This window comes from Chlorocebus sabaeus, chromosome 29 (genome assembly GCF_047675955.1).
Source record: "Chlorocebus sabaeus isolate Y175 chromosome 29, mChlSab1.0.hap1, whole genome shotgun sequence".
Taxonomy (NCBI): domain Eukaryota; kingdom Metazoa; phylum Chordata; class Mammalia; order Primates; family Cercopithecidae; genus Chlorocebus; species Chlorocebus sabaeus.
In genome coordinates, this window is record NC_132932.1 from 1,060,700 (window position 1) to 1,073,960 (window position 13,261).

At 41.4% G+C, this 13,261-nt stretch overlaps 1 protein-coding gene across 1 annotated transcript in view; it reads right to left on the bottom strand.

Moving 5' to 3' along the window:
* Positions 1 to 428: 428 nt before the first annotated feature.
* The window catches only part of RNF212B (ring finger protein 212B), a 33,283-nt gene continuing 20,450 nt past the window's right edge, over positions 429 to 13,261 (bottom strand). The window contains exons 6-14 of the mRNA XM_037987546.2: positions 12,586 to 12,614; positions 9,969 to 10,015; positions 9,710 to 9,752; positions 8,431 to 8,491; positions 7,995 to 8,043; positions 4,364 to 4,403; positions 3,370 to 3,467; positions 2,341 to 2,402; positions 429 to 497 (exon numbers count right to left, since the gene is read on the bottom strand). Of these exons, the coding sequence (XP_037843474.2) occupies positions 429 to 497; positions 2,341 to 2,402; positions 3,370 to 3,467; positions 4,364 to 4,403; positions 7,995 to 8,043; positions 8,431 to 8,491; positions 9,710 to 9,752; positions 9,969 to 10,015; positions 12,586 to 12,614 (498 nt within the window). The remainder of the gene's footprint in view (positions 498 to 2,340; positions 2,403 to 3,369; positions 3,468 to 4,363; positions 4,404 to 7,994; positions 8,044 to 8,430; positions 8,492 to 9,709; positions 9,753 to 9,968; positions 10,016 to 12,585; positions 12,615 to 13,261) is intronic.

Consider the following 13,261-nt stretch of genomic DNA (forward strand, 5'->3'; position numbering starts at 1 on the left):
AAAGAACAGAGATGTTACTTGTTAACATTGGCAATGTGACAGTATATCCATAGCTAAAAATGAAATCCAGAAATGAAACAGTGATGAGTATATGATCCATCACAATCCCCATTCCCAACTCCCAACCAAGCATGATGCCAATAATTATTTTTATGACCTTTGTTTCAAATTGTAGGAAATGAGGGGAGCTACCAAGGTCTTCTGGAAGAGCTATAAACATCTTCCTGAAGCACTAGCCTTTTGTAAGACCTGACCACTGTTCTGGGAGGTGATAAGGGTGAATAGGGTAAAGATGGAGGGAGCATAAGGTAAGAGTGAAACTAGGAAACAATGCAGGGATAAATTTTCCAGGGCCATCACCCCTAATGGGTACTGGAAGCTACAGTCCATCCTTCAGCAGTATGTATAGATCAGACCTTGAAGATGATCTATCTGGAAGTGGTCCATGCTTCTCTCCCACTGGGTAATCCCATCTGCCTCTGTTGTTGGTAGAGAGTCTGCAGCAGAGGACAAAAAGGTAGATATGGGTGTTTATAACAACAAAAAGGGCAAGAAAGTCTCTCTGAACTCATTGTATGAAGCTTATCGAGACAGACACCACTGCTTTTGCTTCCCCATAGTTTCCTTCATTGCATGATAACTAGTTTTTCCAAACTAGGATTTGCTACATCTAATGTGACAGTCTCTGGAACATTTCAGTGGCTATGGTGATAATAATAAGGATGAATATTTGAAAATTAAACTATTTTGGAAAATCTGGGACATATGACTACCACACCCAGAGATGACTACTAGGGAGGCAGAGTACTTAGGCCTCTGAGGAGATGGCATTTCCTTCAATAACTTTAAAATTTTTTCACATTTTCAAACAATACATAGAATAGTATAATGAACTCATGTGCCCATTGTCCATCTTTAACAAATAATTCATGGCCAATCTTTTATTTCTACTCTCCCACTGTCCCTCCCTACTAAATTAGGGATGCAAACCCCAACATCATTTGACTTTTCATCCATAAATACTTTAGTATGTATCTATAAAAGTGAATGGCTATTTTTTGAAACATAACTACAATATCATCATACCAAAAACTCTCCAATATTAACAATTATTTAATATCAAATGTCCAATAGATAATTTTGTTAAACTGTCTCATGAATTGTTTTTTTTTTTTTATTTTTTTTTTCTACAGCTTGTTTCAGTCAAGATCCAGTTAGGAGCCAAATATTTGTAGACGGTTTATTGAGCTTTTAAGTATTTTTTCCTCTGTAGGTTAATCCCTCCATTTGTGAGGATCTTAGGAAGGACTGTTATTTCCCCAGTGTTGCCTCTTAAGGCTTAGACCCTAATTTTTTACTGATGAAAATAAAGGGCATCTTGGAATATGGGAGCAAAATATATACCTACCTTAGTATGAAGGAACTGTCCTTGGGGACACCAGGAGCTTGGAGTGAAAAAAGGGCCTAAATATGCTCAAAATCCAAGCCATTAAAAAAAAAAAAAAAAAAAAGGCAAGACTGAACTTTTATTTATTTATTTATTTTTATTTATTTATTTTTGAGATGGAGTCTCGCTCTGTTTACCCAGGCACTGGAGTGCAGTGGCATGATTTCAGCTCACTGCAACCTCCGCCCCCCAGGTTCAAGCAGTTCTCCTGTCTCAGCCTCTCTTGTAGCTGAGATTACAGGTGCCTGCCACCGCACCCAGCTAATTTTTGTATTTTCAGTAGAGATGGGGTTTTACCATATTGGTCAGGCTGGTCTCTAACTCCTGACCTCAGGTTATCCACCCGCCTCGGCCTCCCAAAGTGCTGATATTACTGGCGTGAGCCACTGCCCCCGGTGACTTTTCATTTAACAGAACTCTTTACAAACCTCTCCTTGTTACCACGCCCTTTTCCTTTTGTTACTGGAATCAGAATCATAGTCCCATAAATTTATAAAATATTACTCTAGCTGTCTCTGGAGAAGTAAATGTGGATTTTCCTAGTTCAAGTAGTACCTCTACCCAAAAGATATATTTCATAGAAAATACTTTATTGTGGAACTACCGAAAATGTCAGTGTGTCCACACTTATTTCACCCTGGCCAAGACCTCTCAGTTTAAAGCCTCTCACTAGCATGTGACTTCATTTTAAAACCCCAAACCAGGAAGCTAATCCAACAGTAGGATAAAATCTAGAATTGAGACCATTCTGGAAGGTTGTGAACATACAGTTACCAGAGTTGAAACTCATGTCGTTCTTCACTGGTTATATTCCACTACCCTGAGGCATTTAGTGTGCAGTCCTAACCATGTGAGATTTTATGCACAGACAAGTTAGACTAGCCAGGTCTCACCTGCAGGACTGGAAGCTGGAAACTAGGAAGACTCTCTAGTGTGGTTCTGCTCTCCCTCTGAGCTGAAGGATAGAATGGAACAGTGAAAGATGACTTCCTTGGGCAGTTTCTCGGCGGTGTTACTTGTGGGTCAGGGTAACGAGGTAGTTCTTAAAGGAACACTACTCAGAAGGGAAACACAATTATCAATTTAAGAAATGGTGTATAAAGTCTGTTCTTTTCCTGTGAGGACCAGGTACTGGCAGAGGTCTGAGATTTAACTATGAGTGGAAAGATAGGCAATATAAAGATTTAGGTGAGCTATGGAAGATGGCAGCCTCTTAACAAGAGGACTGGTGGTACCACCTTTACTGAAAAAGATGCAGAGAAGAATGGATATTGGCCTTATAATCCTCAGAACTGAGTGCCCAGCATTTTCAATATAGGGACTTTTGAGAAGCCAGTTTAGTCCTACAGGCCAACCTTCTGGCTAAACAGTAGGACTCGACTGGTGACAGGATGAGTGCTAACCAGGCAAAACCCAGAGTTTCCCTTCACTCTGAAGAAAATGGGATGGCTCTTAAAGAATATTAAGGAGCCGGCCGGGCGTGGTGGCTCACGCCTGTAATCCCAGCACTTTGGGAGGCCGAGGCGGGTGGATCACAAGGTCAGGAGATCGAGACCATGGTGAAACCCCGTCTCTACTAAAAATAGAAAAAAAAATTAGCCGGGCGCAGTGGCGGGCGCCTGTAGTCCCAGCTACTCGGGAGGCTGAGGCAGGAGAATGGCGTGAACCCGGGAGGCGGAGCTTGCGGTGAGCCGAGATTGCGCCACTGCACTCCAGCCTGGGCGACAAAGCGAGACTCCGTCTCAAAAAAACAAACAAACAAAAACAAACAAACAAACAAAAAAAAAGAATATTAAGGAGCCAACTAGAGACAATGCTCTTTGGGGGGCAAACCTCAACATCTTGTCATCTTGAAAATCTTCAGTTTAGTATATGTGTCTATAGTTGAAGCTCCATTCCTTTGGAAATGTTATTTAACTTACCAAAATTGTTGGGGGTGAGGACTCTTGTGTGGTCTGAATGCCCATTTGGGGATGGTCTGAAAGAAAAAATCCCCTGTCCAGAGGAGGCAGATGAAGGTCTAAGGAAAGGAAGTAAAAGCATCAGCAGAGAAAAGGAAAGGTAAAAGTAAAAATAAAAAGCACATGTAATGGAAGAGCCTATACAGTTGGGCCAGAGAGGAAAAAAATCCCCTGCTTGCAACTAAGGATAATTTTTTTGTTTTTGGAGACAGGGTCTCACTCTGTTACCCAGGTTGGAGTGCAGTAGTATGATCATGGCTCACTGCAGCCTTGACTTCCTAAACTCAAGCAATCCTCCTGTCTTAGCCTCCCAAGTAGCGGGGACCACTAGCATACACCCACCAAGCCCAGGTAATTAGGTCTCGCTTTGTTGCTCAGGCTGGTCTCCAACACCTGGGCTTAAGCAATCCTCCCACCTTGGGCTCCCTAAGTGCTGGAATTACAGGTGGGAGCCACTACCTGGCCAAAATACAGTAATTTGGATGTATATTAAACACAGTGCTATCCAACTTCCTTTTTGCTTATAAGGCACATTATAAACTTCAGTGGTACAAGCCAGTGGAGAAGTAACCCCAGGACTGCTGGCAGAGTTCTGTTTTTTTTGTTTGTTTTTTTGAGACATTGTCTCACTCTGTCACCCAGGCTGCAGGGCAGTAACACCATCTCAGCTCACTGCAACCTCCACCTCCCGGATTCAGCAATTCTCCTGCCTCAGCCTCCTGAGTAGCTGGGATTACAGGCATTTGCCACCACTCCCGGCTAATTTTTGTACTTTTAGTAGAGACGGGGTTTTGCCATGTTGGCCATGCTGGTCTCGAACTCCTGACCTCATGTAATCCACCCTCCTCGGCCTCCCAAAGTGCTGGGATTACAGGCGTGAGCCACCGCACCAAGCCTGCTGGCAGAGTTTAAGTATGAACACATCCCAAGAAAAAGGAAGCTCAGTGTTACTCACCTATAAGATAGGCTGTGAGTTGAAGCTGGTGAAGGGGTTTCTGGAAAGCATAAAAATAAGCCTATGAGATCATCCATGAACTGGAGAAGAGATTCAGGTATACTTGGGGCCAGGGCAAAGGAAATGGAGATAAAAGATTTTTAGTATATACGTTAGGGTTGGGGGCTAATGCCAAGTGAAAAAGCTCACAAATCACATAGCAGTATCTCTTATAGGTGCTTTCCTCTCCCTTTCATGAGTCTGTGGACTGAGATCCCTCACTGCCTTCATGTGCTCTAATGTATCTGTGTCTTGGCTTCCCCTCTAAGATGGAAATCACCAGAAAGAATGGGTAAAGACAAAAATTAGTTACGAGTGACATCAACAAAAATGGCAGAGCAAAGACCTCCAAAAATTTCCTCCTCCATAAAAGCAATGAGAAAATTGGCATAATGGTCAGAATCAACTTCTTCAGAAATCTGGAAATTAACAAAGGGCTTGTAGTAATCTGGAGAATGTTTATTCAAGAAAAATAGCAGAATGTTAGTAAAAACAGCAAGGTTTGTGGCATTTTAACTTGCTTTATTGCCATTTCTTCTCTGGCTCCATGGTAGCCTTGAAAACCAACAGGGCACACTCATGGTGAAAACCAACAGTCTGGCAGTCACTAGAGGGGATGGAACAGGGTTGGAGCTTTTTGAAGGACTCATTCCCAGAGAATTGTTATAATTTGACCTGTCTAGTGGTTCCCTGGAAGACCCCACTTTCAAGGTTGTCTTTATTTGACAGCACCAGGATTTGGAGCTCAAGTTCACCAGGACTTGGAGCTCAGAGCTTACCAAGTGCAGAAAAACCTTTCTCCAGTCTGTTGAAAACAATTAGAAGCACTTGTTTGGCTGCCTAAGGAGATAAATATCAGCTGGGACAAACAAAAGGCTAATCAAAAAGCATGACATATAGAAAACAAATAACAAAATGCAGAAATCAGTCCTTCCTTATCTGTAATTACACTAAATGTAAATGAATTAAAAGGCAGAAACTGGCAGAACAGATGAAAGAAAAAGCAAGTCCAACTATACACAGTCTACAGGAGACTCACTTTGGATTCAAAGATGCATATAGGTTGAAAGGAGAAGGATGAAAAAATATATTCCATGCAAAAAACAGTGAACAAAAGAGTGGCTATACTAATATCAGACAAAATAGACTTTAAGACAAAATTGTTGGGCCAGGCATCGTGGCTCATGCCTGTAATCCCAGCACTTTGGGAGGCCAAAGCCGGCAGATCACTTGAGGCCAGGAGTTTGAGACCAGCCTAGCCAACATGGTGAAACCTCGTCTCTACTAAAAATACAAAAATTAGCCATGCATGGTGGCACATGCCTGTAATCCCAGCTACTCAAGAGGCTGAGGCACGAGAATCGCTTGAAGCTGGGAGGAGAGGTTGCAGTGAGCCAAGATTTTGCCACTGCACTCTAGCCAAGAGGAGAGTGAGACTCTGTCTCAAAAAAAAAAAAAAGTTACAAGAGACAAAGGCATTAAATAATGATAAAGGGGTCCATTTATATCAAGAAGAGAAACATTTATATATGCATCTAACAATAGAGTCCTAAAATACATTAAGCAAAAATTGAGAATTGAAGAGAAAATAAGACAATTTGACAATAAGGACTGGCATGGTTGCTCATGCCTATAATCCCAGCACTTTGGGAGCTGAGGCAGGAGTATCGCTTGAGCCCAGGAATTCGAGACCAGCCAGAGCAGAACAGGGAGACCTCATTTCTACAAAGACATGAAAATTGAAATAAAAAATCTAGCCAGGTGTGGTGGCACATGCCTTTTGTTCTAGCTACTCAGGAGGCTGAAGTGGGACTATCGCTTGAGCGTGGGAGGTGGAGGCTGCAGTGAGGCACAATTGTGCCACTACACTCCAGCATCTGCAACAGAGCGAGACTCTGTCTCAAAAAAACAAGAAAACATAAAACCAAAAACCACAATAATAGTTGCTGACTTTAATACCCCACTTTCAATAATGGACAGAACAACTGGACTGGATCAGCAAGAAAAGGAAACAAGCGTACTAGTTGAACAACACGATATACTAACTAAACCTAGCAGACTCTATAGAATACCCCACCCAAAAATAGTAGAATAGACATTCTCCCCACATACACATGGAGCACTCTCCAGGACAGACCACATGTTATGTCATAAATTTAAAAGGATTTAAATTACTGAAAGTCAAAGTCAATAACAGGAGGAAATTTGGGAACTTCACATATGTGTAGATATTAAACAACACATTGATAAACAACCAATGGGTCCAAAAAACAAAAATCACGAGGGACATTAAAAAATACTTTGAAATGGGATCGGGTGTGGTGACTCATGCCTGTCATCCCAACACTTTGGCAGGCTGAGGTGGGCAGATCACCTGAGGTGAGGAGTTGGAGACCAGCCTGATCAACATGGTGAAACCCCACCTCTACTAAAAATACAAAAATTAGCCAAGTGTGGTGGCATGAGCCTGTAGTCCCAGCTACTTGGGAGGGTGAACCCAGGAGGTGGAGGTGGCAGTGAGCTGATAAGGCGCCACTGCACTCCAGTCTGGGCGACAGAGTGAGACTCCATCTCAAAAAACAAACAAACAAACAAGCAAACAAACTTTGGAATGAATGAAAACAAAACACAGCATGCCAAATGTTATAGGATGCAGTGAAAGCAGTGCTACAGTGAAATTTATGACTGGAAACATCAATAGTAAAAAAGATCTCAGATCAATAATCGAACCTTCCACCTTAAGAAACTAGAAAAAGAACTAAATCCAAAATAATGAGAAGGAAACTGACTAAACCAGAAGTAAATGAAACAGAAAATAGAAAAAATAATACAGACTCTCAACAAAACGAATTCTTTGAAATGATTGACCAAAAAAAAAAGAGGAAAAGACTCAAATTACTAAAATTAAGAATGAAAAAGAGAACATTGTTGTTACTAACCTGAGAGAAATAAATTGTCTAGAACATCTATGTTTTTCAAAGGAGTGGGAGATTTCAAATGTGGGAGATTTAGTGGGAGACTATTTGGAGAATTAAAGAAAAGATATTTGGGAATTTCAAATTATTTCTTGTGAAAGTCCTCTCTGATACATATTCTTTAGGTACTGGTTAATGCCCTTGAAAATGGTAACAACAGTAATAATTTTAAGGGGTTTTAGGTAAGAAATTAAGTAAGCAGACCCAAAATATTCCTTCACTGGAATATTTTTATGTTTAAAACACAGCAAAGAAGCCAGATACCCTTCAGGCCAAAAATCGGCATCTTGTGAACCTTCTTTTTATACTTAGCTTATAATGCCATCTTGTGGCAATTCAAAAAAAATCCAAGTCAATTTTACTGAAAAGTTATCCTCCATCTCCTAACCAGAGGTTTTCAATGAGTTTCTATCACTCAAATCTTTATTCTCCCCTTATTAGTTGGAAAACAAAAATATCATTATTTGAAAAATTTGTAATGTATGTATGGATACAGGGAATCACTGTCTGGAAAAAAAAACAAGTGAAATGGCATTATATTATGCATAGAAAACCAGAAATCTGCAGATCTCTGCATAGAGTAGGTTGATTTCTGATACCCTTTCCCCCCACCTCACCATTATAAGAGTCTCTGGGAGTTCTCCGTCCCTGCAGACCTCTGCCTCCCTGATAGACAAATAATAAGCATCAATTAATAAATATATCTCAGTTATCTGGCTTCCCTATTCCCTATTTATCTATAGCTACACATTCAAGCATATATTGTTCTACTACAGTGGGCATACTAGTCTAAGAAAGATCCATACTTCACTCCTTCCAAAATGAACACCATGGACATTGTTGATTCAGTCCTTAAACACTTTCACTATTTCCACCCCTATTTATTCTCTGTCAGTTTCTAACATCAGGTCTCCATTGCCAGAAGAAAATAGGGTCCAGTAAGACATCAGATAATTTATGCCAAAACCAATATAAATTTAAGTTCTTGATAAATCTTTGCTTTCATTTAGCATTAGAAACTTCAATCTGAGAGAGAAGGTGAACATTACTTACTTGTCCCAAGCCACCAAAGCCAGCCTCTCTATAAGGAATAGATTCCGCTGAGGAGGACCGACTGTATAAGGTGAAACAAAAAGAAAAAAAAGGCAAAAACCTAGTTTTACTTGTTATTGTTGTTGTTTTTGTGTTTTTGTGTTTTTCAGACAGAGTCTCGCTCTGTTGCCCAGGCTAGAGCACAATGGCATAAGCTTAGCTCACTGCAACCTCCACATCCTGGGTTCAAGTGATTCTCATGCCTCAGCCTCCGAAGTAGCTGGGACTACAGGTGTGCACCACCATGCCTGGCTAACTTTTGTATTTTTAGTAGAGACTGGGTTTCACCATGTTGGCCAGGTTGGTCTCAAACTCTTGACCTCAAGTGATCCACTCGCCTTGGCCTCCCAAAGTGCTAGGATTACAGGCGTGAGCTACTGTGCCCAGCCTCAAAAAACCTAGCTTTATATGTTGTTAGAACACAGAACACTTGTTGTTTTTTGGGGAAGGGGCATATGCCACTAATAGAAAGTCTCCGAAGCTGGATTGACGCGAGGAAAACACCTTCCCCTTCTAGTTCTGAGAGACTTCCTCTTGGCTCCCAGAAGGAGGGATTCCCTGACTTTGACACACATGGCCACTTTGGCACAAAAGCCTTGTGGTATTAAAAAACAAATTCTTTTTTTGTCCTCTTCTCCCTTTCCATCTTTCAGCATAGACTTAACTCCCTTAAGCCCAGACATCTGTTGGAACCTGACCCCCAGTCATTGATTATCAGTTTGTCAGGCAATCTGGACTTTCCAGTGATGCCACTGAGATGGCATCTGTCAAAAGAGCAGTGGTTCCATTTCTAGATTGTGGATCTTCAGATAAATTCTGCCATTTTCATTTCACTTCCTGAAAGTCAGGGTTGGCTTGTGAAAAGTTGTTAAACAATATGCTAAATGTGAAACGTCAACCCTCACTCTAAACTTTCCCTGTTCAGAGCATGAGATGAAGATTTCATTGGGATTTATAGTGGCTTTCTGATTTTTGGTAGTCCATTGAAGAAGGGAGTTTGAAAGTTGTTGTATACTGTTAATGATTGTCTGCCCATGTCCTGCCTGAAATATCATGATCGTTTATGGATAGTATCTTTAATAAAGCTGGATACAGTTTGGCACGGGAAAAAAAAACAAACCCTAGCTTTAAACTTCTACATAGACCTAAAATTTCATCAGTCCCAATCTGAGCTACAACTAGATATTTCTTTTATCTTCCAACTTTTGCCAACAGTTTTAATGTTGCTGTGTAAGCTTACCTGACCACTTGACTGCTATGCTGGAAACTGGGCCGTGGGGTAACTGAAAGAGAATAAACTACAGAATAAAAAATTGCCATCAATCGTGCACCTGCCTTGCCTGGCCAATTTGTTGTGCATGATTATCTGGTGATATAATGTTTTCAAATTATACATAAAGTTAGGAAGATCACATTATTGTCTCTGAGAGGAAACCATCTTCTACATAAGGAAAGGATATTCATCTCACACATATATTTAGGGGAAAAGTGTTCTCCACCTGACTGTGATGGGGAAGTAATGCCCACTGGTCGAGGTGTGGTTGACCTGCAAGGAAAAAAAAAAGAGGTGGCTCTAATCTCCCTGGGCAAAGGTTAAGTGCAACTTTAGAGGATCAATCAGATCACTATTTATAGAAATAATAGCTTCCTCTCTGAGCACAAACTGCTTACTCTCATGTATCATAGGTAGCATCCTGAAATATGGAAGCAAAGTTTCCACATAAAACCCGTTGCTTTCCAACTCCCTGATTGGAGCTTTCTCCACCTCTGTGTTGCCTATAATAGAAGCTTTAAAGTACACCTTTATTCCCTCCTCAGTGCCTTATCAAGTACTCTCAACCATACATCTATCCACCCATTCATACATCCCTCCATTGTCTCATCCACCTTAAGAAACTAGAAAAAGAACTAAACCAAAAATAACCAGAAAGAAGGATGCCATCCAACGAGCATATATTTGGGTCTATATTTCCTAGATCCTGAGATTACAAAAACACCTAGAATAACTGAGAGGCTTACAGGCTAGTGGGAGAGATTAAAAAAAAATCAGAGCAGTGTTTAAGTGTTGTAATGGGCTTATCAGAAGAACAGAAGGACAAAACAACACTAGACGAGCTTCTATGAATGTAGGACCATGTCTTTTTAATCCATAATGCAGGGCTGATATTAAAATGTATATATATATATATACACACACACACATATATATATAGTTTTTTTTTTTAATTGTTTTGAGACGGAGTCTCGCTCTGTCACCCAGGCTGGAGTGCAGTGGGCGATCTCTGCTCACTGCAAGCTCTGCCTCCCAGGTTCACACCATTCTCCCGCCTCAGCCTCCTGAGTAGCTGGGACTACAGGTGTCCGCCACCACACCCAGCTAATTTTGTTTTTGTATTTTTAGTAGAGACAGGGTTTCACCATGTTAGCCAGGATGGTTTCAATCTCCTGACTTCATGATCCACCTGCCTCGGCCTCCCAAAGTGCTGGAATTACAGGCGTGAGCCACCATGCCTGGCCGATACTAAAAATACGTTTAAGAGTTGGTAGATGGCCAGGCCCGTGGCTCAAGCCTGTAATCCCAGCACTTTGGGAGGCCGAGACGGGCAGATCACAAGGTCAGGAGATCGAAACCATCCTGGCTAACACGGTGAAACCCCGTCTCTACTAAAAAATACAAAAAACTAGCTGGGCGAGGTGGCGGGCGCCTGTAGCCCCAGCTACACGGGAGGCTGAGGCAGGAGAATGGCGTGAACCCGGGAGGCGGAGCTTGCAGTGAGCTGAGATTGAGCCACTGCACTCCAGCCTGGGCGACAGAGCGAGACTCCGTCTCAAAAAAAAAAAAAAAAAAAAGTTGGCCGGGCACGGTGGCTCAAGCCTGTAATCCCAGCACTTGGGAGGCCAAGACGGGCGGATCACGAGGTCAGGAGATCGAGACCATCCTGGCTAACACGGTGAAACTCCGTCTTTACTAAAAAATACAAAAAACTAGCCGGGCGAGGTGGCGGGCGCCTGTAGTCCCAGCTACTCGGGAGGCTGAGGCAGGAGAATGGCGTAAACCCGGGAGGCGGAGCTTGCAGTGAGCTGAGATCCGGCCACTGCACCCCAGCCTGGGCGACAGAGCAAGACTCCGTCTCAAAAAAAAAAAAGACTTGGTAGAGCATATATATCACTAATTAGAAAGGACTGGTAGCATATATCCAGCCCATAACATAGTACCTGATAAACAGTAGGCACTTAATATTTACTGAATGAATGAATAGACCATCTAATTCCACCTAATGCAGTCTTCACAGAGGAAATGACTGAGTTGAACTTTGAAGGATGAGTAGTGTAAAAAGTAAAGTAGAGGTTCCTCTTTAAAGGCTTTCCTCTTTGTCTAATTAGGAATAAACAGTAACTTCTCTTAAAAGCAAAATTTATTTAAAGACCTGTACTAACATTCTTAAATATCTGCTAGCCGTAATAAAGAAATCAATGTACTTTATGTTCTTAGCTCCCACAACTTAGCCTAAATATTTGCCCTGGCACGCTTACATTGGTCCAAGCAAGCGTTAGGTTATAGCCTGTTCCTTCCTTATTTGAAGATGTTTTTACCTTTCTCAGCATTCCACAAGTTACTTCCTCCTTCCTTGGTTCTCCTCTACCTTTGCCTCTTTTAAAAAGTTCTAAGTTGTTAGCCAATCAGAACACATACAGAATGTGAGGTCCCGTTCCAGCCAATGGAAACCGGACACAGCAGTAAGGTAGATGCGTCAGGTTATAAATGACCCTGTCTCCTTTGTTCAGTGTAACCTCGTGGCAAAACTGCTGGCGAGTGTACCCTTTCTGCAGGAAGTAAAAATGTCCTTGCTGAGTAAATTAAATTTATGTTCAAATGCTATTTCTTTATGGCACTGAGGAACCAGCATTTCAAACAGTAGGATTTCATAAGATGACAGTCAAGGGTGAGCATTATAATTAAGATTTTACTTTGGCACTTTCAATAACTCTTTCTTGCAGAAGTGAAAGCCAAATGCATTAACCATTTTTTCTCTCTCAGAGTTCACACAGCCAGGAGTCAAGAAAGAACAGGAATTTTCAGGGGGTTGGGTTAGTATGGGAGCTGATAAAACTGACCTGCTTCCTTGGTACCGACTTGGAGATTCCTATAGGTGAAAAAACCAGGAGTGAAGAAGGCTACAACTGAGGATCCTAATCAACAGATCTTCGAGTCTTACTTGCTAGCTAACTAAGCTCAGTGCCCCTTAGTCATGGTTGCTAAGATTCCTAGTAGGAGGAAAAGTAGCAGCAGTATTTCCTTAGGATATTATTAGCTTTGAGGGGATAAAATTTTAGTTCTTTGTAAGAGTGCATAGGGAATCCCATAGACTAACATAAGTGGGGAAATATGGAGTCTCTGGGGAGAGAAAGGAAAATGACACACTACAATGTGCTAGAATAATTACAGGAGTGGGATCAATAGGAAAATTATATAAATACACAGAATATTCTTAGGAAGAAAAACTATTTAGGAAGTAAAGTGTGATGCAGAGGAAGGGTCCTGAGGTGTCTTGAGTTTCTCGAAGAGAAATTTTTAAGTTACAACAGCTGTCTCTTCTATAAGAGAACTTTCCAACTGGTAGGTCATGACTCACTGATGTTCAGGAATGGGTTACAAGTGTGCTATAAGTTGATCCTTTCAGTCCCCCAAGGTCTGCTGAGACCTCATCCATTTACTGTAGAGCGCTTATAGTACAAATATCAATTTCTGTGTGTGCCATGATGAGAAAAAGATTAGGAAACACTATTCTAT